General features: G+C 36.8%; 1 protein-coding gene across 4 annotated transcripts in view; it reads left to right on the top strand.

Moving 5' to 3' along the window:
* RGS7 (regulator of G protein signaling 7) overlaps nucleotides 1-27,304 on the top strand; it is a gene marked incomplete at its 3' end in the record, with an annotated part of 607,621 nt that overhangs the window by 287,880 nt on the left and 292,437 nt on the right. For all 4 annotated transcript variants that reach the window (XM_079925792.1, XM_079925793.1, XM_079925794.1 and 1 more), the window contains one exon: nucleotides 12,267-12,363. In XM_079925792.1, the coding sequence (XP_079781918.1) occupies nucleotides 12,267-12,363 (97 nt within the window). The remainder of the gene's footprint in view (nucleotides 1-12,266; nucleotides 12,364-27,304) is intronic.

The following is a 27,304-nucleotide window of genomic DNA, read 5'->3' on the forward strand; positions in this document are numbered from 1 at the left end:
AGCCAGACTCATCAAGAAAAAGAGGGAGAGGACTCAAATCAAGAAAATTAGAAATGAAAAAGGAGAAGTTACAACAGACATTGCAGAAATACAAAGCATCCTAAGAGACTACTACAAGCAACTCTACGCTAATAAAATAGACAACCTGGAAGAAATGGACAAATTCTTAGAAAGGTGTAACTGTCCAAGACTGAACCAGGAAGAAATAAAAAATGTGAACAGACCAATCACAAGTAATGAAATTGAAACTGTGATTAAAAATCTTCCAACAAAGAAAAGTCCAGGACCAGATGACTTCACAGGTGAATTCTATCAAACATTTCAAGAAGAGCTAACATCCATCCATCTCAAAGTCTTCCAAAAAATTGCAGAGGAAGGAACACTCCCAAACTCATTCTATGAGGCCACCATCACCCTGATACCAGAACCAGACAAAGATACTACAAGAAAAGAAAATTACTCTCTGATGAATATAGATGCAAAAATCCTCAACAAAATACTAGCAAACAGAATTCAACAACACATTAAGAGTATCATACACCACGATCACGTGGGATTTATCCCAGGGATGCAAGGATTCTTCAATATATGCAAATCAATCAATGTGATACACCATATTAACAAATTGAAGAATAAAAACCATATGATCATCTCAATAGATGCAGAAAAAGCTTTTGACAAAAATTCAACACCCATTTATGATAAAAGCTCTCCAGAAAGTGGGGATAGAGCGAACCTACCTCAATATAATAAAGGCCATATACGACAATCCCACAGCAAACATCATTCTCAATGGTGAAAAACTGAAAGCATTTCCTCTAAGATCAGGAAAAAGACAAGGATATCCACTGTCACCACTATTATTCAACATAGTTTTGGAAGTCCTAGCCACGGCAATCAGAGAAGAAAAAGAAATAAAAGGAATACAAATTGGAAAAGAAGTAAAACTGTCATTGTTTGCAGATGACATGATACTATACTTAGAGAATCCTAAAGATGCCACCAGAAAACTACTAGAGCTCGTCAATGAATTTGGTACAGTTGCAGGATACAAAATTAATGCACAGAAATCTCTTGCATTCCGATATACTAGTGATGAAAACTCTGAAAGAGAAATTAAGGAAACACTTCCATTTACCATTGAAACAAAGAGAATAAAATACCTTGAAGTAGGGCTTCCCTGGTGGTGCAGTGGTTGAGAGTCCACCTGCTGATGCAGGGGACACGGGTTCGTGCCCCGGTCCAGGAAGATCCCACATGCCGTGGAGGGGCTGGGCCTGTGAGCCATGGCCGCTGAGCCTGCGCGTACGGAGCCTGTGCTCCGCAATGGGAGAGGCCACAACAGTGAGAGGCCCGCATACCGCAAAAAAAAAAAATACCTTGGAATAAACCTGCCTAGGGAGACAAAAGATCTGTATGCAGAAAACTATAAGACACTGATGAAAGAAATTAAAGATGATACTGAAAGATGGAGAAATATATACCATGTTCTTGGATTGGAAGAATCAATATTGTGAAAATGACTATACTACCCAAAGTAATCTACAGATTCAATGCAATCACTGTCAAATTACCAATGGCATTTCTTACGGAACTAGAACAAAAAATCTTAAAATTTGTGTGGAGACACAGAAGACCCAAAATAGCCAAAGCAGTCTGGAGGGAAAAAAGCGGAGCTGGAGGAATCAGAATCCCTGACTTCAGACTATGCTACAAAACTACAGTCATCAAGACAATATGGTACTGGCACAAAAATAGAAATACACATCAATGAAACAAGATAGAAAGCCCAGAGATAAACCCATGCACCTATGGTCAACTAATCTATGACAAAGTAGGTAGGGTTATACAATGGAGAAAAGACAGTCTCTTCAATAAGTGGTGCTGGGAAAACTGGACAGCTACATGTAAAAGAATGAAATTAGAGCACTCCCTAACACCATACACAAAAATAAACTCAAAATGGATTAAATATCTAAATGTAAGACCAGACACTATAAAACTCTTAGAGGAAAACATAGGAAGAACACTCTTTGACATAAATCACAGCAAGATCTTTTTTGATCCACCTCCTAAAATAATGGAAATAAAAAACAAAATAAACAAATGGGACCTAATGAAACTTAAAAGCTTTTGCACAGCAAGGGAAACCATAAAAAAGATGAAAAGACAACCCTCAGAATGGGAGAAAATATTTGCAAACGAGTCAACGGACAAAGGATTAATCTCCAAAGTATATAAAGAGCTCATGCTGCTCAATATTAAAAAAACAAACAATCCAATCCAAAAATTGGCAGAAGACCTAAATAGACATTTCTCCAAAGAAGACATACAAATGGCCAAGAAGCATATGAAAAGCTGCTCAACATCACTAATTATTAGAGAAATGCAAATCAAAACTACAATGAGATATCACCTCACACCCATTAGAATGGCCATCATCAGAAAATCTACATACATCAAATGGTGGAGAGGGTGTGGAGAAAAGGGAACCCTGTTGCACTGTTGGTGGGAATGTAAATTGATACAGCCACTATGGAGAACCGTGTGGGGGTTCTTTAAAAAACTAAAAATAGAATTACCATATGACCCAGCAATCCCACTACTGGGCATATACCCAGAGAAAACCATAATTCAAAAAGACACATGCACCCCAGTGTTCACTGCAGCACTTTTTACAATAGCCAGGTCATGGAAGCAACCTAAATGCTCGTCGACAGACGAATGGATAAAGAAGATGTGGTACATGTATACAATGGAATATTACTCAGCCATAATTAGGAACGAAATTGGGTCATTTGTTGAGACAAGTGGATGGATTTAGAGACTGTCATACAGAGTGAAGTAAGTCAGAAAGAGAAAAACAAATATCGTGTATTAACACATATATGTGGAACCTAGAAAAATGGTAGAGATGAACCAGTTGCAGGGCAGAAATTGAGACACAGATGTAGAGAACAAACTTATGGACACCAAGGGGTGAAAGTGGCGGGGGTGGGGGTGGGGGTGGGATGAATTGGGAGTTTGGGATTGACATGTATACCCTGATGTGTATAAAATTGATGACAAAGAAAAAAAAACAAGCAGATGAAAACATTCAGACCTCTAGGCAGAGACTGCATCAGAACAAAGATCTTGGGGAAAAAATGCAATATGTATTTTGATAGGGGTTGCATTGAAGCTGTAGATTGATTAGATAGTATAGTCATTTTAGCAATATTAGTTCTTCCAATCTAAGACCATGGTATATCTTTCCATCTGTTTGTGTTTTATTTTCTTTCATCAGCATGTTACAGTTTTACGATTACAGGTCTTTTACGTTCTTAGATTTATTGTGAGGTATTTTTTTATTCTGCTGCAATTATAAATGGGATAGTTTTCTTAATTTCTCTCTCTGATAGTTTGTTGTAAATTTATAGGGATGCAATAGATTTCTATATATTTATTTTAAATTCTGCAATTTTACTCAATTCATTGATGAGTTCTAATTGGTTTTTGGTGGCATCTTTAGGATTTTCTATATATAGTATCCTGTTCTCTGAAAACAATAACAGTTTTACTTCTTTTCCAATTAGAATTCCTCTTTTTTCTTGTCTGACTGCTGTGGCTAGGACTTCCAATACTATGGTGAATAAAATTGGTGAGAGTTCGCATTCTTTTCTTCTTTGTGATCTTATAGGAAAGAAGTTCATGTTTTCACCCTTGAGTATGATGTTAGCTGTGGGTTTGTCATATATGGTTTTTATTATGTTGAGGTTTGTTCCCTCTATACCCACTTTGTTGAGTGTTTTTTTTAATCATAAAAGAATATTGAATTTTGTCAAAAGCTTTTTCTGCATCTGTTGAGATAACCATATAATTTTCATTCTTTAATTTGTTAATGTGATATATCACATCGATTAATTTGCAGATTTTGTACCATTCTTGATACCGTGGGATATATTTCACTTGATCATGATTTATGATGTTGTTAATGTATTATTGAATTGAATTCTGTTTCTTAATATATTGTGGATTTTTGCATCTGTGTTTTATCAGTGATATTGGCCTGTAATTTTATTTTTTTGTGGTATCTTTTTCTGGTTTTGTTATCAGAGTGATGGTGGTCTCAGAAAATGATTTTTGAAGCATTTCTTCCTCTGCAGTTTTTTGGAGTAGTTGGAGAAGGATAGGTGTTAACTCTTGTTTAAATGTTTGGTAGAATTCACTTTTGAAGCCATCTTGTCCTGAACTTTTGTTTTTTGGGATTTTTTAGATTACTGATTCAATTTCATTACTAGTATTTGGTCAGCTTATATTTTCTATTTATTCCAGACTCAGCCTTGTGAGATTGCACACTTCTAGGAATTTGTCCATTCCTTCTAGGTTGTCCATTTATTGGCATATAATTTTTCATAGTTTTCTCTTATGATCATTTTATTTCCCTGTGGTGTCAGTTGTAATAACTTCTTTTTCATTTATGATTTTATTTATTTGGTCCCTCTTTTTTTTCTCATGAGTCTGGCTAAAGTTTTATTGATTTTGTTTCTCTTTTCAAAGGACCAGTGCTTAGTTTCATCAATCTTTTCTCTACCTTTTATTTTCTTAGTCTCTATTTCATTTATTTCCACTCTGAACTTTGTTATTTCTTTTCTTTTATTAACTTTGGGTTTTGTTTTCTTCTTTTTCCAGTTCCTTTAGGTATAAGGTTATGTTGTTTATTTCAGATTTTTCTTGTTTCCTTTTATTACTATAAATTTCCATCTTAGAACTTCTCCTAACCATAGATTTTGGATCATTGTGTTTTTATTTTTATTTTATTTTTTTGTCTCCAGGTATTTTTAAAATTTCCCCTTTGATTTCTTAAGTGACTCATTGGTTTTTCAGTAGCATATTGTTTAGCCTCTATGTATTCTTTTTTTTTTTGCAGTCTTAACTTTTTTATTTGATTGGTTTTTTGTAGTTGATATCTAGTATCATAATGGTGTGGTCAAAAAAAAAATGCTTGGTATGATTTTAATATTCGTAAACTTACTGAGACTTGTTCTGTGGCCCAGCATGTGATCTGTCCTGGAGAATGTTTCATATACACTTGAAAAATTGTGCATTATGCTTCCTCTGGATGAAATTTTCTTTATTTATCTATTAACTCTATTTTGTCTAAGGTGCCATTTAAGGCCAGTGTTTCCTTCTTGATTTTCTGTCTGGATAAACTGTCCATTGATATAAGTGGGGTTTAAAGTCCCCTAATATTATTGTGTTACTGTCAATTTCTTCCTTTATGTCTGTTACTATTTGCTTTATGTATTTAGGAGGTCCTATGTTGGGAACATACACATTTACAGTTGTTATATCTTCTTGGACTGATGCCTTTATCATTATGCAATGTCCTTCTTTGTCTCTTGTTACAGTGTTTGTTTTAAAGTCTATTTTGTCTAATATAAGCACTGCTACCCCAACTTTCTTTACCTTTCAGTTTTCATGGAATACCTTTTTCCATCCTCCCACTTTCACTCTGTCTATGTCTTTAGATCTGATGTGAGTTTCTTATAGGCAGTGTATATGTACATACGTATATGGGTCTTGTTTTGTATCCATTCAACCACTCTATGTCTTTTGAATGGAGTATTTAGTTCATTTACATTTAAAGTAATTATTTTTAGAGGTGTACTTATTGCCATTTGTCAATTGTTATTGGGTTGTTTTTATAGTCTTTTTTTCCCTTTCTTCTTTTGCTGTCTTCCCTTCTGATTTAATTACTATGTTTAGTGTTATGTTTGGAATCCTTTCTTTTATTGTACCTGTGTATCTATTATAGATTTTTGGTTTGTCTTTACCAGATCATTTGTTTATAGCAATCTGTTCATATATGTGATTGAGTTGATGATCTCTTAAGGTCAAACACATTTTACCAACCTTGAGTTTTTACACATTTAATGATTTTTGAGATCCTATTTTACAATATTTTTGTTTTATGTATCCTTTAACTACTTATTGTGGACATAGATGATTTTACTGCTTTTGCCTTTTCACCTTCCTGCTGGCTTTATAATGGTTGATCTACCATCTTTATTGAATATTTCCTTTTACCAATGAGATTTTTCTTTTCATAATTTTCATGCTTTTAGTTGTAGTCTTTTATTTCCTGCTTAGATGTATTCCTTTAACATTTCTTTTCCAGTCGGTTTAGTGGGGCTAAACTCATTTAGCTTTTGCTTGTCTGTAAAACTCTTTATTTCTCCTTAAAATCAGAATGATAGCCTTTCTGGGTAGATGTTTCTGTTATAGGTCTTTTCCTTTCATCACTTTAAAAATATCATGTCATCACTTCTGGCCTGCAGAGTTTCCACTGCAAAATCAGCTGATCGTCTTATGGCAGTTCCCTTGTATGTAACTGGTTGTTTTTTCCTTGCTGTTTTTAATATTCTCTCTTTAATTTTTGCTCTTTTAATTACTGTGTGTCTTGGTATGGTCCTCTTTGGGTTGGTTTTGTTTTAGACTCTGTGTTTCCTGGTAATGGATTTCTGTTTTCTTTCCCAGGTTAATGAATTTTCAGCTATCATGTCTTCAAATATGTTCTCTGCTCCTTTCTCTTTTTTCTCCTTCTGTGATCCCTATAATGATAATATCAGTATGCTTGATTTTTGCCAGTGGTTTCTTAAGCTGTGCTAATTTTTTTTTTTTTCCTTTCAGCTTAGGTGATTTGCACTACTCTCTTCCAGTTCACTGACCCATTCCTCTGTGTCATCTGGTCTACTTTTGATTCCTTCTAGTGTATTTTTTACTTTAGTTATTGTATTCTTTAGCTTTGTTTTGTTCTTCTTTATATTTTCTAAATCTTTGTTAAACTTCTCACTGTGTTTACCCATTTTTCTCCCAAGTTCTCTGAGCATCTTTATGATTATTATCATGAACTGTTTATTGGGTAGATTACTTATCTCCACTTTGCTTAACTCTCCTTCTGGGCTTTATGTTGTTTTTTTGTTTCAAAAATATTCTTCTGTCTGTCATTTCATTTTGCCTGATTCCCAGTTTTTATTTCTGTGTATTAGGAAGGTTAGTTACATTTCTCAATCTTGGAAATGTGGCCTTATGCTTGAGATGTCATATGGGGTCCAGCAGCACACTCTCCTTTGTTCACCAGAACTGTATGCTGTAGAGGTGCCTTGTATGTGGGCTTCATGGGCCCTTCTGTTGTGGCAGGGCCAACTAGTGTGGGCATACTTGTAGGCATGACTGGCTCCAGGCTAGTTGGTTGCCAGGCCCTGCATAGCCCAGAGACTATCAACTGCTGCTGGGTGGGGCCAGGATATAAGGTGGCTGACTTTGTGGTCCTGGGAGTCAGAGGTTGCTGTTGGCCCCTGGGGTTGGGGCCAGATCCCTGGACTGCTGGCTGCATGGCTTATTGTGTCTTAGAGCTGGTGTTCACTTGGGGCTGGGCTGGGGCCCAGGGTGTCTAGAGACTGGTGCTGTCTCACTGGTGGGTAAGGTCGGCTCCTGGGGCTAGTGCCCAGTCCACTGGTGGGCAGGGCCAAGTATTGAGCCTCCTGAGGAGTGGGACCAGTTCCTGTGTCTGCAGGGGTTGTTCATGGGGGCCTATGGCTGCTGCCTGCCTTCTGGTGGGTGATGCTGTGTTCCCTGCTGGGCCTGGGGCAGTCCCAGGACTAGTGCCGACCAGCTGGCTGGAGGGTCTGGTCCTGGTGCTAATAAGGTAGAGGGAGGACTCCAAAATGGCACTTGCCAGCTCCAGTGTCCTTGTGGTAGAGTAAGTTCTCCAAAATAGCTGCCGCTGGTGTCTATTTCCCCAGGATGAGTCCTACTTTCCTCCTGCCTCTCTGGGAGGCTCTCTAAGATCAGCAAGTGGGTCTGACCCAGGCTACTTTCAAATTACTGCTTCTGCTCTGAGTCTCAGAACATGTGAGATTTTGTGTGTGACCTTTAAGAGTGGGGTCTGTATTTCCCACAGCCCTTTGGCTCTCCTGAAAACAAGCCCCATTGGCCTTCAAAGATGAATTCTGGGAGCTCATCTTCCTGGTGCAGGACCCCTGGCCAGGGAGCCTGATATGGGGCTTGGACCCCTAGCTTCTTGAGGAGAACCTGTGCAATTTTAAGTATCCTCTCATTTGAGGTTCTCTTCCTTGGGAGTTTTGGTAGCTTACCTGAGAGTATGGGTCTTGACTATACTACACCTCCGCCTCTCCTACCATTCTCATTGTGATTCCTTCTTTATATCGATAGCTGTGGAAGATCTTTTCTGCTAGTCTTCAGGTTGTTCTCATCAATAGCTGCTCTGTAAATAGTTGTAATTTTGGTGTGCCCATTGGAGGAGGTGGGCTCAGCGTCTTCCTACTCCTCCATCTTGGCCACACTTTTTAGGCAGTCAGTACTGACTTTTGATTGAGTAACTAGTTCTCCTACATATTGCCTGCCATCCTATAGTATTCATGGCTGGCTTGTGAAATGGTGATTTGTAGAGCTCCAAACTAAAATCTCTAAAAATAATAAATGGATGTTTGAGCATTAGCAAGCCTCCATGGTGTCTCATGGCAGCGTTATGATAAACATTTAAGTAGTATTGTTTCATTAATCTTCACCCCTGATAATATGTATACTACTATCTTTTTTTCCATTAAAAAATGAGAAAGCTAAGTCTTAGAGTAACAAAGTAACTTACCTGTTCATACAGCTTGCAGGTAGCGCAGCCAGGACCAAACTTAGATCTGACAGTCCTAAGTGCATGTTCATAATCACTCTGCTGTTTGGATTGAAACTGAAATGTGTTGACAGCTGGAAGCAAACGCATTTGTAAAAGGTCTGGTCAATTTAATCAGCTCATCGGTTTTTGACTGAGATTTGACTCTTTGACTTAAGTAAGAAAACTTACCCAGTTCCTAACACTGATGATTATTTCCAGATTAAGTAATTTTGTAGCTAGAAGAAATCTTACAAATCACCTGCTTCTAACTTTTTATTTTAAGGGTTAATTAAATAAGACTGAGAGAGAGCCTCCGTGACCAAAGGCATGCCCCGTTTTACTGCCCATAGTCTACTGTTATGTCATCCCATGCTCAAAATCTCCTCACCTTCAGAAACAGGCTCATGAGTGTGAAAACACATTCTGACCCTGTATAACTCAATATCATCCTTATGAAGATAGATAGATAGATAGATAGATAGTTAGAGATAGATATGTAGATAGATAGGTAGGTAGATAGATAATCTTCTTTTGGGATGCTCGTGATATCTGAGTCTTTTGGCCTTAAATTAAATCACCCTAAAGAGTTTTAATATTTATTAGAGTTACTTTTTTAGTATCTTGCTGTGTAGCTTGCTTTTTTGTTTGTCTGCTTTTAGCATTCTCCTCATCCATTTTCCATTGCTTATAGTCGGAAAGCAGATGATAAAGCATGTTAAAACCTGCTTATTATAAAAATAGTCTCTGAGTGAATGCTTAAATGAGTTTAGAATGATGTGTTTTTTATATGTGGCCTTTGTGACTGATTTTAGCTTTTAAAAACTAGATTATATTGGGTCTTTGTTTTTGTTTTGTTTTGTTTGTTTGCTTATTCTGTCATGATAAGGTTCATGTGTAAATCATATCTGAATTAAGATAAAAACAGCTGAATACATTTTGATGATCACATTTTCAATCTAGAACACAAATCCTATTTTTACATGGAGTTTAAAATTTTTTTCTGCTGTGGAACTTATGGCTCAGGAACATTGAAGATTTTAAAATACAACCACAGAGGTCACTTTTAATTCCCAGATTCCTAACCTTGCTACTTTGGGATCCAGCGAACTGAGAGATGGACCTTAATTCAGCACCCAGCCAGAGGTGATGATTGTCACATCCAGGGATCTTAGGTGATTAAAGTGGGAGTCAGAGAGGTTTCCATGTCCATCTAAGCTGGCCTAGTTTAAACCATTAAGCTGATGATAAAAGGGTTTACAGGCTGATACTAGGCAAGGCAAAGCAGCTTATTCCTCATTTCTCAGCATTGTGTCAAGTAAATGAAGGACAAACAAAAGCCATAAAAGTGTATATTTTTTCATGTTTCTATAATTGGATGAAATATTTTATTACATGTGAAGAACTGAATATTGTTGCGGTCTTTGGGGGGTCTGATTAAAAAAAAAAAACAGACTTCCTTTCCTAGCTGAATTCTGAACCCACTGAATATCACAACCAAAGAGTAAAGCAGTTAGAGGTCACAGTATCACCTTGATCGCTGACAAAGCTATTATATTGAAGAGGGTTTGTGAACACAGGAGACTTAATCCTAAAACCCAGTCCTTAACAGACTACTCACCCAATGGGGTAGGCCTCTCCACATCAGCAGATTTGGATATGGGCTTCCCTACAGGAAAGGGATGGGCTCTGTAGGCCAATTTCTCATTCCCAACTCTTTTACCTGATAAGTCAGCGCAGCTCCCCAAAGTGGAGTGAGTTAGGGAACAGAGAGAGGCAGGAGAATTAGGCTAATGGTGCTCCCTCCACATGGAAAAGGAACATAAGGAGTGGAGAATATGCAGCTCAAAGTATCAGGGGTGTGGTGTGTGTAGACATCTGAAGTCCAATATTTATTGTCTGTGTGTGGTGTTTTATATATGCTGTATCATTTAATAAAATACTGTACTCCTCCCACCCAGCCCAACCCTACAAAGGTTGTGGAATAGTTGTTATAAATATTATTATATACATTTTACACATGAGGAAACGAAACCTTAGAGAAGTTGCTTAGCTTGCTCAAAGTGTCATGAATGATAATGAGAAGATCTGAAACCCATTTTCCCACATCTTAGTTTCTCATGTTAATAAATCTGAAAATACTTATCCAGGCAAATAAGATCTCTTCATTGAAAACTGTTCTGAAGCCGTGTTGATTGATGATTACTTGATACAACATTTAGACTGTGATTTTTTTAAACTTTTTATTTTGAAATAATTTCAGATTTACAGAAAAGATGCAACAATCTTACAGAGAAGTCCCTGTATGCCCTTTATTCAGCTTCCTCTAATTTCATCATCTTATATAATGATAACATAATTTTCAAAAATGGGAAATTGATATTGGTACTACACTATTAACTAAACTACAAACCTTACTCAAATTTCACTACTCACCCATTGTTTTCAATATTGACTGAATTTTTTGAAGGCAGCAAGTGTATTATATTCATATTCACATCCGTAGTGCCCTCTGTAAGTCTGATCTAGAATCAGTCATAAGTAACTGCTTGTGAGATGAGTAAATAATAGATTTTGAGTTTCATACTATCAATACAACTTGTGTATATTTGTGTGTATATATGTGCCACAGGCTTAGAAGCACATACAAAAGTCTGAAGCTGTGATTTGAATGAATGTTATTCAGAACTAAGTTCCACATTAGACTTGGTAAAGCAAAGCCATGTAAAACTGAAAAATTATCAAAAACAAAAGAGAATGTACTAATCAGATTGAAAGAAAGATACATACATTGGAAGGTACTAAATTAGCAAAAGGCTATGGTGTGACATTCATTTTATTACTTTTGTACATGTGTGTGCATGCATGTAGATTTCATATGTCAGTTTAGTAAATGCCTGGGCAAGAGAAGAAGCAGTTGCTGACGGTCCTGTATTTCTAGTCAGGTTGTGGATTTATGTTAAACCAAATCATATAAACTCTCTTGTTTGAAGAGAAAATCCAGATTGATGCTTTTTTTTTTTTTTTTTTGTGGTACGTGGGCCTCTCACTGTTGTGGCCTCTCCTGTTGCGGAGCACAGGCTCCGGACGTGCAGGCTCAGCAGCCATGGCTCATGGGCCCAGCTGCTCCGTGGCATGTGGGATCCCCCTGGACTGGGGCGCGAACCCGTGTCCCCTGCATCGGCAGGTGGACTCTCAACCACTGCGCCACCAGGGAAACCCCAAATTGATGCTTTTAAGTCTTCTATTTTCTTTTGCACTGACTTCAGTAGAGATAGCATTAATGAAATGTGGATCTTGTTATCACAATGTTTTCTGATCATTTATAACCAAAGAATGTGAAACCAGGAGAGAGGCAATATTCCAAGCACAAAATTCTTCTTAAGCTTAATGAACTCTGAAATAGCCACCTTTCTTTCTGTTTTCTCAATCATCTTTTAACCAAACTGAAAATATTAATGTGACAAAGTATAGAAAGACAAGAATATGGCATTATTCTTAGGGAAAACAGGTATACAAAATTCTTATGAGGACTGATTTTTCTCAAAAAGTTCAATTTTTAAAATGTTTTAATTATTTTATTATTGTTATTTAGATGGAAGACGTCATAGCACGCATGCAAGATGAAAAAAATGGAATTCCTATTCGTACCGTCAAAAGCTTTCTTTCCAAGATACCTAGTGTCTTCTCTGGTAAGTTTGCATTCAATGTAACACTATTTTCTCCAGCACTTTTCATATAACTATGTGAAATCTATTCTAGTCATTTACTATTGACGCTCTCTCTAACTCATTATTCAATAATTACTTATAAAAATTTATGTCATGTTCAACATCATGTTGGATACTTGACTTGATAGTAAAACAAATCAAAACAGCAAAAAAAAGAAAAAATCATGACCTTACCCAAAAGTAGTTGCAAAGACATAATGAACAAATGTGAAATAACAGAAAATATATATATATATTAAAATATAGATGTATGAAACAGTGTGCTGTAGATTATATACAAAAGTTAGGAAGGTGACAAAAATCAATGAAGAGGCAAGAAAGGGTTCCTGAAGAGCAGTGATAAGCTGAGTTTGAAAAATGAGGAATTATATCAGCCTCAAGACTACTACCTCAACCAATTCTGCATGCAAAACTGGGAGTGACCAAACTGCTAAGAACAGGGTGGATAGATGGGAACAAGTAGAGTTGGGTCAAATAAGGAGGGTCTAGGGTCTTTGAAAGCCAACCAAAGAATCTAATTCTGATATAACGGAAAATATGGAGATACCTACAATTTTTGCAGAGAATGTTATGATGAAAGTGCTTGGGGTGAATTGATATTCAGTAAGGGTCCTTGTCACTGTGATAGGTATAAGGCTCTTGTAGGAATAGTTTGAATGCTAAGGATCTGATAGCCAGGGAGTGGAGGAATAGAGAGGAAGAAGCATGAGGATTTGGTGAATAACTAGGTATATAGGATATAAGATGACATGAACCAATGGTTTTTGTTTTTTAATTGGGTGATTGTGAGATATAGGAATTATTATTAGAAATAGGGAAACGCCACAGATTTTGTTGAAAGTGACTAGAGAAGCCCTAGAGAAAATGGATAATAATAAGTTAGAAATAGGTGCTCTGGCTCCAGGAGACAGTGAGTGGCCAAGCTCTGGGGACTCGGGTGTGCTCTGTCCTTGGATGGCATGACTTAGAGAAGAGACAGAATCAGAAAGACCAAAACCTTCGCAGCCAGTAAGGAGAGTAAGGAGGCTGGTGCTGAGCATGTGGAGGGGAGGGTGCTTGATGGAATTCATGAACAAGAGTTGTGTGATGCTTTCTTGTGAACAAGGATCAAAAGAAGACCAATGACCAGGAATCCTTCAGCCTTGGTACAATGGTAATAATTAGGGCCAGAACACAAATAAGTAGGCCCAGATGTTGATGTTTAATAGCTGCATTGCTCTCAGATGAAAGAGAGAAAGCAATAGAGCAGATAAGAGCTGCAGTAGCATGACATTTTGCTCTAATAAAACGTATTCTTTTTCCTGTTACTGCCTTTCAGTCCCACTTTGTTCCAGTTTCTTGTTCTTCCTTGATGATGCCCTATATTTTCCTATATCTGGGACTTTATCTCTTCCTTCCTCAGTATTCTACTTCCAGACTTCGAGGTCATTCTGACCATTAAATTCTGTCCATTCTTCAGCAGCTAGCTCAGAGAGCTCTTTGGAGAAAACTATCCTGAGTTTTGTTCTCTGTTCTCTCAAAAGACTTGTTGTTATTGTTTTGCCTCCCTGTTAGTAGTTATTATGCCCCACCTTGCCTTATAGTTATTTTTTTATATGTCCTGTATCCTCGAGTAAGTATTAAGCTCCTTGCCATCAGTAACTCAGAGAGTTAACTTTACCTCTAAACACAAGTATGAAAACTACTTGTATTTTGTCAACCAATGAAAAAGAGAACTTATCTCTTTAAAATACTTCAATACTGGGGTTGTAAACTGAAATGCATTCACAATCCAGGCAAATAAATTCACTAAGTTGCCCTTCTGAACTGGGAGCTGTGGTCAATTAAATAGTGCATAGCCCATCCAGAGGCGTTTTAATTCAGGAATTTAATGGCTGAATGCAAAAGGATTGCCCATCAGTTTAAGCTGAGCTTCAAGTTAGAGTTACCTGCTCTAATGGTAAATCTAAAATTTTGGTTGAGTTCTTCAAGTAATAATACCTCCAATACAATTCCAATATAGCATTGTATTGGAAGAACTCTTGATTGACAATATTAAGGTCTTAATTAAAAAGTAAGAATGAGATTGAACCATGAAGTGCCTGTTATTATTTTAATGTTCATTAACATAAACCAACAATGTTAGCTGTGAAATAAAGAGAATATCAATGACAATTTTCATATTACTGTAATTAGTTTCTAATTATCATTCAGTGTTTCCTAGAAACTTTTAGGAGCTCTCTGCCTCACAGGTTCAATTAGATGCTTTGCTGTAGATTTAATTTGTATGTCTAGTATTATGTCTAGTATTTTACCAACCTCTTTGTATTAATATTCCCAAATTATAATGGTCTGAATCTCCATCTACTTTACTAGCAGTTTTTGGTCTTTTTTAGTAATTTTCTTATCCTGCTATTTCTTATGGTGATTTGGGATTAATCCCTGTATTCTTTTGTGGCCTGACTTGCTACCCACTGCTTACTTTCCTGCCTCTTTCTGCTTCTTCTTTCTCTTTTTCATGTTCTACTTCAGAGCTGCTAATGAAACAAGGGATCTACTAACTTTAGGCCCTTACTTCAATCAGAAACCAACTGTGATGAGTGATGTAATGTGTGAGAGGAAGGTAGTGTGATTGTTGGGGAAAGGAGTCTATTTTGTTATGGACCATTTCACAAGGGAAAAACTGTCTCAAATACTGTTGATCTAGCTCTTTCAGGTTACCCATTTATGCTCCCTAAAGGCTTGATGAACAAAGCATGGTCCATGAACCAAGAATATCAACATCACCTGGGAATTTATTAGAAATACAGTATCTGGGCCCACTCCAGACCTACTGAATCTGAATCACAATTTTAACTCTAAAGTTTAAGAGGTACTGCCTTAAGTAGGGCAGCAGGGCCAGACTGGGTTCCAGGCCAGCACTCAGTTTTTACTGGGTGCAGTGGCCAACGTGTTTGTGCAGAGCTTTCTGTTTCCCTTCAAGGGCCCTGATTATTCCTTCTGCAGTCTGGCCTCAATCAAGCCCACCCCAGTTTGTCTAATGGTTTTTTCTTGTTTTGGTTTTGTTTTGATTTGTTTCTCTTGTGGGAGGGAGAAGGGATTATAAAGAAGAATCTAGTTCCTTCTAGCTCCTTTACTCCAAGCCAAGAGCCTCTTCAACCTCTAAGATTGAGGGATGTTAACAGTTATGTGGAGGGATGGAAACTATCCAGCTCTACCAGGCAGCACCCATATATAATACACATGTCATGGTGGCCAAGTAATGTTCATATCTACCTCAGGGGAAAACAGCTGTATTAAGAACATGATGATGCAATTCCATCCTCTCACAACATCTGAGATCCAAACCCAGTATCATGGCTATTACATAGATAATATAACAGTGGTTTGGGCTTTGGAAATTTTTTGTTTGTTTATTTTTCCCCACCTCCTGATAAATGCTTTCTTCCAGCTAAACATCCAAGACTTCTCTAATTATTTTGGTTTTGGAGTTGTTAATTTCAGCCTCCTGGTTTCCATGGTCCCAACATCAGATGAAAAATCTTTGGATGAACACTCCATGTTGATCTCTTGAACTATGGGATAGGAGATGTCCTTGGGTAGGACAATGTCCAATCACAACCTTGTTTACCCCCAGAATTGCCTTCTCAACTTGGGAGATAGCTTAGGCAGTTCCATTGGTGTTATATGACTGGACCCCCTCAAGTTCAAGAAATGAAATCAGTGGTGGGCATTTGAATGTTTTCATATTCTGGACATTCAGTATTTCACTTATTCTAGATCATGGTGAAATAAGCCCTTACCCATTGTATGAGTTTAATTTTCTTCAATGGATTGACTGGGAAGTTACTGTGTTTCCAGATAACCCACCGCAGGAAATAAATCTGACCGCTCTTCTCAGTTCTTTATAAATGGTGTAGGTTTTCATTAAAATGGTCAGAAATAAATTGGGGGTTGTAAGTCAGCCATTCCTGCATTTCATATATTTCTGTCTTTTGTCTTGATAGCTTGAGGACATTCTCCATCACGAGCACATCGATACTTAAGGAGTTGCATCTTTTTGTTACTGTTCTTTTGCAACTTATTTCCATTCTTCATCTGAATGGATCACTTTTAACATGCTCTCATAAAAATGGCTTGCCACCAATTGGCAAGAGCAAAATTTATAGTCAGAAGAGTTATTTAATAGTCCTTATGATGTGTGGGTTTGGCTAGCCTTAAGTCTTTTTTTCTAAAACTACTTTATTAAGGTATGATTAAAATAAAAACCTCTATACATTTAATGTATTCAACTCAACGAGTTTGGAGATAAGTATAAACAGGTGAAATCATCACCACTATCCATGCCATAAGCATATCCATCATCCCGTAAAATTTGCTTCTGCCTTAATTAATTAATTTTGGGTAAGAACATTTAACATAAGAGCTACCATTTTAGCAGATTTTAAAGTATGCAATACAGTTTGTTAACTATAGGCACTATGCTGTACAGGAGATCTCTATAACTTTTACATCTTGTGTAACTGAAAGTTGTACCCTTTGACTAATATGTCCCCACTTCCCCATCTCCCAGCACTTGGCAACCACTATTCTACTCTCTGCTTTTATGAGGTTGACTGTTTTATATTCCTCATATATATGGTGTCATGCAGTATTTGTCCTTCTGTGTCTGGCTTATTTTAGTTGGCATAATGTCCTCCAGATTCATCCATGTTGTCACAAAAGGCAGGATTTCCTTCTTTTTTAAGGCTAAATAGTACTCTATTGAGACTTTAGCCTCAAGTCTTAGGCTCAAGAAAGCATCTTTAATTCTCTAGAATCCACTCAGGCCATTTTTTCCCTCTGTGTTCTATTCTTACTCTCAGCAAGTTTGATAACAAAGGAAGCCCTAACCAGTAACATGCTGAGCTACTCCAATTACATGGAAATAGGAATTATTATATTTCATATTACTGGATAATGAATCATTATTCATATTTTATTATTATTTTGGTCCTCTAACAGGGTATACAGTTCTTTGTGAGGCCTTGTTCTTTTCAGGCATGTATGTGAAACTCAGCAGTATATATGAGCTTAAAAATTAAGTTGCTTTTAAAGGAAATAATTTGAATATGTCCTGCCTCTTATCTTTTATTCTTCCAAAGGTTGTATGAATGTTTATTAGTGTCATGGAGAAATGATCTATATAGGCTTAAACTTATCTTGTGGGTAGCTGCACCGGTAAGAAAGAAAAGGAGAAAGCTTGGTGATATGGACTGGCTGAATGCAAGTTTAATAAGTACATATTTTGCATCTAAAGTTTTTGAGAACAGCTTTCAGGGTGCCTTATGACTTAAACCTGATTACATCTGGAGTTAACTAAAGGACAATAAAATTAGAAATAAATATTATGGAATATTTTTCTCTGGAGACTGTAAGACTGTCTAAGTAATTCTAAGATATTTCTAAGAGTCTAAGGTGCTCTTTTCTGAAACTGACATCTTACTGTGAAATATTTTTCATCTGTCATTGGAATGGCTAGCATGGGTTCTACAGAAATTCAGAGCGAAATAGATTGCTTTTAAAACAATTGTAAAATATTTTGGCATGAATCATGCTTGTAATATTTTGCTTTTATAATATCCCATTGGTAATTCAAGAATCTAAAGAGGAAATTTATAAGCAATAAATAAGAAAGAAAAAATATCTAAAAATATTGGCAGTTCTTAAAGTTCAATTCTGAAAAAATAAATTCTTGGAGAAAACAAAAAATTTTAACTAGATTTGCAAGAAACATAAACATTTGCCAGAAGCCAGTCCTTTCTTTGTCATCTTCTTGACATACCTCTCTGACAAAGTCACAAAACAACTGGCACATGGTAACTACACAATCAGCCAAACTGAGGAACAGAGGGGAAGCTGAACTGTCACATAATCAAACAGGTATTTAAATTATCTTTGCTGTGAAAGAGTCTTCACCCCATTTTGGTTGTCACTCTTATTGTAAAATAGCACCATGAAGTGATTAGAAATAGTAAAGAATTCTAATCTCAGCTACTTGGACTCTCTGGCATTTGTTCTAGATAATTCTTTTTCTATAGCTAAATACTACTGGGAAAATGATAAGGTTAGCTATGTATTGGGCTTTCACTGTATTTGTAGATAAATGACTTATTTTAAAATGTGGTTGAATCAGTTTGATTTGACCAAGATAAAAAGCAAGCTCTTGTTTTCACCAGAATGTTAGAAGAAATGGTAAAAATTCAGTAATACCTTAATGCTTTGATTTCACCTTTAGTTTTCTTTGTAGCCACGCCAATGAGACCCAGGAACTATTTTTCTCTTTCAGGGTAACTGTAGATGGTGGTGCTGTTTCTCTGGAGTGCTTTTTGGACATCTGAATTTGCTATTTTGTATTTTAAGTGAATATTATTGGGATTGGATTGGATTTTGTCCTCCAAATAACTTCATTCCAGAGAGGGAAAGTCTGCTCAAATACATAAATATGTCTGTCAAAATTCTACAGATAAGAGTCCTCTCTGACTACCAACTGTGTTGGTTTTCTGGAGTAGTTCTGTTACCTTATCCTTTACTCAGAACATGGCTTCTCCCTATATGTTCTTGCTAGGGCAAAGACTCTTTCCAACACAACTGAATCATTTTATTGTTGTATGACCAACAGCTGTAAATAAATCTCTGGATATGGACCTTTTTACTTAAAATTATGAACACAACTCAAGAGTAAATCATTATCAATAGCCAAAATATGTAATTTACTTGACAAAAATCATTGTGCCCACAGAATAGCAGATTTCTATCCTTCAGGAGCTCTCTGGAAAAGACTCTAAGAACTATGATGAACTTCTAGTTCTCTCATTCCTACCTGGGAATCTGACAGGGTTCATAGATAAACACAGGGTGAATGCACAAACATGTAGCCAAGGTTCTATGGAGAAATATTGAGGCTCACTAATATTGTAGCTTATTTTTTGGACTTGGGGAAAAAGGGCAATTGATGTACTTTTTTTAGAATTTCCAAAAACCACTACTACATTTTTACAAAGAAGAACTGTACATGGCAGTGTTGAGAGTATTTTGACATGGTTAAGGAACAATATATTGATAAAAGGCAGAAAACAGAGTGCAGTCATAAACAAACAACTGTCTGTAAGTCTGGGGAATCCCAACTTGTGTTGAATTTTATCTTAGAATTTAAATATTATCTTTAGGCATCTGGACTCTTCAGATTTACAGATGATGACAAATTTTTCCAAAAAGTAAAAACCGAAACCATGAAAGAAAACAAAAATCAAAGATGAGAACACCAGGATATGTGAAGAACTTTCTGGAAAGTTATCAAGAGAGAGAAAATTTAGCCAAATAGAAAATAATACATTTATAAAAAATAATGCAAAGTCAAGTCTGGGGCAGGTTCAGCACTAATATTTAAGACCCATGAAAGGAGCTAGAGGGTCACCAATAGCCTAGTCCCTAAAGTTGCTGCTCCGTTGTGCTCCTGTGATCAACAAGATCCCACTGAGGTCTTGAATAAGGTGTTGAGTATAACATAGGAGGAAATTGGACAGAAATAGGAAACTATCCTACCCATATTTAGAACCGTATGAATATCAGCTCCTCAGAATTAGAGCTATTTCTTGCCATTTTTTAATCTAACCTCAAGGCAGATTTAACAGTTTGAAAAATTTCGATTGAAAATTTGACTAATTGAAAAGGAAGCCTAGGTAATGAAAAGTAGAAGTTGTTACTGGTCATGTGTTAAAAATATAAACAGTTCAAAAGGGTTAGATAAATATAGATAATGCATGCACAAGAGATGAGCAAGAAAAAATGGGATACTTGGGGTTTATTCTTATTTTTTGATGTTGATGTTACTGGGAAATTCAATATATCTGTGTGTGGCACACAGGAAATTAGCAATAAATGGAAAAATTACTGTAGTTAATACCAATAATATTATTACTTTTATTACCACCTTCAGAGGCCTGGATTAGGCCCAGGTTTATACGTTCTCTTTCCTCCTAGATAGTTAATCTGTTGCAAGACCAGGGGTAATTACCTGTGCTGGAGGCTCTGTAGCATCTGGCACAAGGTCATTTTAGTATCTCCTTAAAAGGTATTTGTTGAATACCTATTACTTTCATTAGTTGATGATCATTTCCCACATTCTCAAGGTGCCTTATAGATTTTAACACGCTTTAATGTGTCCTGTCTTTCATTCCTCACAAGTAACTAAACATATGAAATTGAAATCTTCTAGGGAGATGGATGCATGTTAATTGTTCTTTTCATATAATACCATTGGAACTTAAGATCATTACACATTGATTTGATTTTTTTCCTTTAATAAATCACGTTTTGACTTTCTTAACTAGCTTCTTTATTATCATAATGTCAATACCCAGCTAATTGTGTCATCTGGACTCTTCGTGAATGAATAAAATAGTGATAGAGGCAATCTTGCAAATTTGTTTTGGGAGATTTAAATGATGCAGACATATTAACTTTTCATTTATTAGTTACCTACTCTGAAAATTTTCACAAATGTTGACTTCTCTTTAAAGCAACAGGCCTGAAAAGCTTAATTTTGCTCATTGGTGAGTTTTTTCCTAAAATCATAGAAATGATAGGTTGCTAAAGAAAAGCCTATCAAAGTGGAGCTTTACTTCTTTAAATTAATGAATTAGCATTGCTTTCTTTTGGGAGGAGATCAAAATTGAGTGTAGAGATAGACGTTTATTTGGGATGATACTAAAGCCTTCATTATCTCCAAGAATGAATAAATCTTGATGACTGAATTGCTGGTCTGTATGTGTTTTGTGAAATGATGAATCAGTGCACAATGTTCGAGGTATACCATTTTGCTCTGCCTTTTTATCCTGATGATACCATCTGGGTTTGTCTTCATTTCCCTCTCTCTCTGAACATATTTTGAAGGGCTTCCATTTTTCACCTCCTAGAAATTCTAGTATAGAGAGCTATCCTGTCCTTACCCTCATCCTACCCTATTGGCATCCCCAAGCCAGCCTGTATTAATCATTCCTTTCTTTGAGTTTTTCTAGCACTATGTTCGTCTTCATGGAGTTTATTTTACCTGACATTTTGTCCTCAGTGAGCATGTGCTATGATTCTTACTAGTGGCTGTAAGCACTTGGAGAACAAGAATAATTTCTCATTTCAATTTGAATCCTCTGTAGATTCAGTGTCTGGCAGATAGTAGATACTCAGCAAATGTAATGACTTCTCATAGGACAGCTGATGTCCCAGGCATTCAGGTACACCCACAACAAATTCCACTTTTCGATTCATTGGCAGTGGAAAGAACACTCAGTGTAATTACTTTGCTGTCATTTACTAGCTTAGATGGGTTTCAGCATGGAGACTCAGCATGGATTCCAGAGTCCAAGACACTCTCAATTTAAATTATATTTTGTTTAAAGTGAATATTTACAACATCAGACATTCCCATATTTAAATGTAAATATTCTTCAACCCTGTCTAGAATAGTGCAAAAAGTATATATATTCTGGTAGTAAAGAGACCTGGATTTTAGTCCTGTATCTCATGTTGCAAAGGAGAACATTATGTGTTAAGTGACAGCTCCAGCTCCAATGCTTATAAGAATATCAATGTTTTGGTCATAACCACTATCATAGGAACTACCGGCATTTATTGAGTGCTTACAATATACTTGATATTCAGTAAATATTTACTTTTTAGGTGTATTCTTTTATATATTATTGTCCTCACAAAGATAAATAAAGTTCAGAGAAGTTAAATAACTTGGCTAAGGAGAGACTGTTAGAAAGGTTCTAGGTATTTTCATCATAAACACCTTTGCCACAAGTAGTTTCACAGCACAACTAACTGGCTGTAAAGCCATTTTGCTATAAAAGAAAAAAATAACTGGTTGATTGACAGTTTTGTTTTGATTACAGTAGAAAATAATAAAATACCAGTTTCTGCAAATCCTTTGGTGAGCAGTCATCCCTCCCACCTGTCAGAATCAGAAGTTTTCCGAGTTAAGCAAATAGAAGAGGCGGCTAGTAATTCCCAACAGCTTTTGAAGGCATTAATGATCGATTCTTTAGCTAATTTAGTTACAAGGGCTTGTTCTCTCTTGCTGTGTTTTCCAAATTTATGACATAATACTAGAAGTTGGAGGCAAAAGGAGAATCAACCTCCTCCTATCCTCCTGGCCCCCAAATGGTTACATGATTCCTGATGAGTATAAGTCTCTTGAAAACGTTGAAAATTTTAACAGAATATGGCTTAGGTTAGCTCACCAAAGGATTTGCAAAAACTGATATGTTATCATTTTCTAGTGTGATGTCAACCATATATTTTGTCTTTTACAGCAAAATGGCCTCACGGCCAGTTAGTTATAGGCGAAACTGCTTGCAGGGAAGGTATTTATAGGAACACAGTGGACACATGTTAGGTAAGCTGTAGAGCTGACATTTAAATCTAGGATAATCTAGTGTGTGTGTGTGTGTGTGTGTGTGTGTGTGTGTGTGTGTGTGTGTGTGTACATATATACAAATTATGATAATACATTATCATATAGTGTGATAAATATTATAATATATATATATCATAATCTGATCCCATTAAATAATTTGAATTCTTCCTGTTTCATTCTGCATTCAGCTTGTAAATGCCCTTTTCTCTTTTACAAAGAAATCAGTCAAGTAAGAGACTTCTCAGGATAAGGTGACATGGGTAGTAATCAAGGGGCTTTTCTTTTGAGACTTGATTACTTTACAAGCATCAGTCCATTCACCATAGTACTTGGGTATCTTATCCAGTGAAAAAGTGCCATATTTATTTAGGAGATAGGCACAGTCAATGAAGGAGAAGAAAACAACATGCTGAGAACGTGTAGTGGAAAGAAACAGAACAAAGCAGAGCAAAAACAGAACAATAGCTGGAGGGCTAAACAAGGGACCATGCTTATGTAAACTTCCCTGGAACAAACCATGAATGTTCCCAGAACTGGGGCACATCCAGAATTCCACAGCACTATGTCCATCACTTTTATCAAAATACCAGGACTGTCACATTACGTAATTTTCACATTTGTTCTTATTTTTGATGACCGCAGAACAGACTTGTGTCCCAGTTAGCCATTTTGTCCCTTTCATTTATTCTTTGGGTCATATTTCTGCTAACTCATGTCATTTGCATAACTGCTCAGATCTGTTTCCAGGGAAACGGTTTTACTTTCCCTGTAAATATAAGATATTTGTCCTAACTCCCCTCTGTCACATTTTGTTACAAAGAGACATTTTGGGTAGTTGTTTATTCTTAAATTTCTCTTTGAAACAATTTCTTGTGGAAATCATGTACAAAATTACTTATCCCTTTTGCTATATGCAGGACTCTATTGAGAAAGGAGAAGGTTGACTTAAGAGGGTTTGTTTGAAGCAGGGAGAGTCAGAAAAGTTGTGAGATTAGACCTTTAGGTTTGTCTCCAGCCTGTGATGTGGAATTAATTTAGAGTGTGATTTCTGTCATTAGCTGGAGATTTGGGGAATTATTTACACACGGTCAAATTTCACATGTGAACAAAATGACAGTTTTGGAAACTACACCCTTTCTTTTGCAGCGGAGTTCTTCACTGAGCAAAATTTCCCCCATTGTTTACTGCTGAGTGCTGAGTGTTCCGTGTCTGTGGGGGTTCCTGGTGGAAGGAAGCCATCGGGAGGTCTGGGGGCTGGTCAGGGAAAGCTCATCAGTTAAAGGGAGAGGGATATGGAGGCAGATGAAGGACATTGTAGAAGAGGCTCAGTCTGAGAAACATGGCACTCGAATCAAATAGCGTCATCTTTTCCACACATCATGGCAGATATGGATCACCCTCTGGGGGGTCCTCCAGGTGGGCTGCTCAGTATAACCTTAGGGTGGCTTTGAGTGTTAAGCCATTGCAAGTTGATACCTGAAAACTGCCAATTTCAAATGATTTTGGAACAGAGTTTGATGATGGATGCATCATTCCAAGCGTCAGTCTAGAAGATACAATCAATGGAGTTGCACTGATGATGTAAAATGTTTGAAAAGCAAAGCCTGATGTAAGCTTCATGTGAAAAATCATTGGTCACTTGGTCATTTTCACCCCACAAATAGTGGTATCTTAAGGTGACAAACTAATTTGGTAGTTCTTTTCAGAAGGACAGTTTTTGGGACCCATACATCTTCATGAGATCATGTGCTTTTTAGTGATCTTTCTTCCTCAGAACAAATTTCATGTTAGAAATCTTCCAGGGCCCATCTGTGGAAGATACTGAGAATATAGAGGACTGGATTGCCTGGGAAGATCTGCTTTCTCTCTTTCTCTCCCTTATCAAAGACATGTTAATAAAGGGTTAATGAGTTCTACGTATAAAATCTTTGGTTTTTAAAGCTTTTTGCTACCTGACCTCTTTGTTAGACTAAGCCTTAGAGAACCCAAAAAGGAAGTTCAAAATAGAACTAACATTTTCTTTAAAAATTTAAGGATCTTCCTCTTTCAGATGAGAGCAAGGAGGTTTCTTTTAATGTTTGACTTTTTCCCCCTTCTCTTTTTTGGCAGCCTTCACATGTACAAATCTCACTGAAGTCATTCCAGGCTGAAAGCATTTATGATCAAATACCAGAAAGCTAAAAATAAGTATTCTACCCTTTCTCTAGAGGTTACTGAATATTTATTTCTCTTAACCTTTCTGGTCAGGTGGCAAGAGATGGATTTTAATGGTTGCTGGGGGCAAATGTGTTGGAAGATCAGTAAATAATTCAAGATAACTGCACTCAAAACCACCTTTCAGTGCCAAGCAGTCTGGCTTGTTTCACAACTTAAATAGTTTTGGAAAACGGTGATACAGCCAAAACTCCAAGGCCAGTATTAGATTACACCAATTTGTAGCTATTTGTAGTATTTGATGGCTTCAAAGCCATCCTCCCTTTTCCTGGCACTATCTCCTTGGATTTCCTTTGGGTAACTCTCTCATCCCACTCTCAGTCCAAGTGGTTTGAGTGGGGCCACCCAATCTCTGGATCAAGGCTGGGGAAGGAATGTGACTCAGCCTTGGCCAATCAGATAATCATGGCCAGTACTTTTGCTGGATCAGTTGAGGAAAGAGACCCTTTCTTTCTGCATGTTGTTAAGCTAGTAGGTATAAACCTAAGGTAAAATTTGTCTGAAAGTGAAACTAGTACAGAGGAGAGCAGAGCCATAGATTAGAATGAAATTTGGTCTTGAGAACAACTTTTGAGCACCTATATCCGGCTATACTTGAAGCTTTTCAGCTACTGTGCCAATAAATTTCCATTTTACTTAAGTTAGCTTAACCTTGTCTTCTGGTAATGAGTTCTGAATTATTATCTTAATAATAATTATCCTCTTAATTATCTTCAATCCTCATTTTTTCCCAAGGGATTCTTTGCATCTGACACCAAACTTAGTTATTTTGATTTTTTTTTGGGGGGGGTTGGGTAATTTTAAAGTCGCCTGTTTTTATTTCTTTGAGTTGCAAAACTAAAATAATGCATCATTTTTCCTGCTTAAAGATAGAGCAGTCTAAGACCAAAGACAGTTAATTTTTGTCTACTTTTATCACTGAGGTCTACGGCCTAGACTTGACTTGCCACAGTTACAGAGATTCAAAGAAAGAAGATGGCATTTATAAATGATGAATTAATTTTACCAGGTATTGCCCATTAACTTCTTAATTATATTACTATAATCAAGTTTCTGTGGCTTTTTCTTCCTCCTAGATGCTTAACACTAGAAAGAAGCCTGGTAATGCATACTCTTGTGCCCACTGCAATTTTTCAGACTCACCCCTTTCTGAGGGAGTTTTACCACAATATGGACCACAAGAAGTAAAAGCTGTGTTTTTTTTACTCTCAGATCTTGTATCAGTGGCCCTGGTATGGAATACATGATCAGAAAATATTTGCTCAACCAACTAGTTTATCTAACTTTGTAGTCCAAGTGTATATTAATTCTACATAGTCACCTCTTCAGTAATGTTTTCTCATTGAGTATCTTCTACAGTCAGATTTTGTGAAATACATTGATGATACAAAAATGAGAAGGCATATTCTACCCAATTGCACTGGGAGTTTTTCATCAACATGGAAGAATGACCAACAGAGTTTATCATCTCCTATTCTTCCCCAAACCCACAGAAGTGACAATAAAGGACTGTTTGAAAGGTATTAACCCACAGGGACAATGAGAGAATGAAGCAACGGATGAAAGATGCAATTTTTTTTTTTTTGAATAAGGAAAGTGATGGAGGAGAAGTAAGTGTTCACACTTAGCAGAATGGACAGAACTATATAACCCAACTTCCAACCCAGTGAGAAATGAGCCAGTTTGCCCCACAGAACTCAGTTCTGTGAAAGACTTAGTTGAGAAACAAGGCTGGAAAGAGATTTATTGAAACAATAGATCTAGAGCAGCTGGATCCCCAGGACCCTCCCCCACTCCATGCAACCTTCCAGAAAAGTCACAGAGTTTTATTTTCTGGAAATATTGTGCAGCTCCTAATTTGAGAATCCCAAATGCAGCAGGGAGAGCTGGGGTGGAAAAGGTAAATAAGTGAAAATCTGAATTACTGACTTTGTTCTTCTTTCCCCAGTCTGCCTGCAGGGTGCCAACCTACTGCCTAGCTGCGAGCTTAGCGAATTCCCCTCTGGAGGAAGTCACTGGCCCCAGAGAATGGCCATGATGTACTGACATTTGTTTCCATCCTAAATTTCTTTTGAAATGTAAAGTAATGACATTATACAGGAAGACAGGTGCAAACATACACACACCTGGAGAAAGGCGTTGATTCAGCTTCAGTAATTCAGCAAATATTTCTTTAAGTTGACAACAGCCAAGGCCCTGTGCAATCAAGTGTATCAGTAAGTAAGAGAGTTTCCAAGACTGGCTAGTGAG

Source organism: Stenella coeruleoalba (assembly GCF_951394435.1).
Source record: "Stenella coeruleoalba genome assembly, chromosome: 1".
NCBI lineage: Eukaryota > Metazoa > Chordata > Mammalia > Artiodactyla > Delphinidae > Stenella > Stenella coeruleoalba.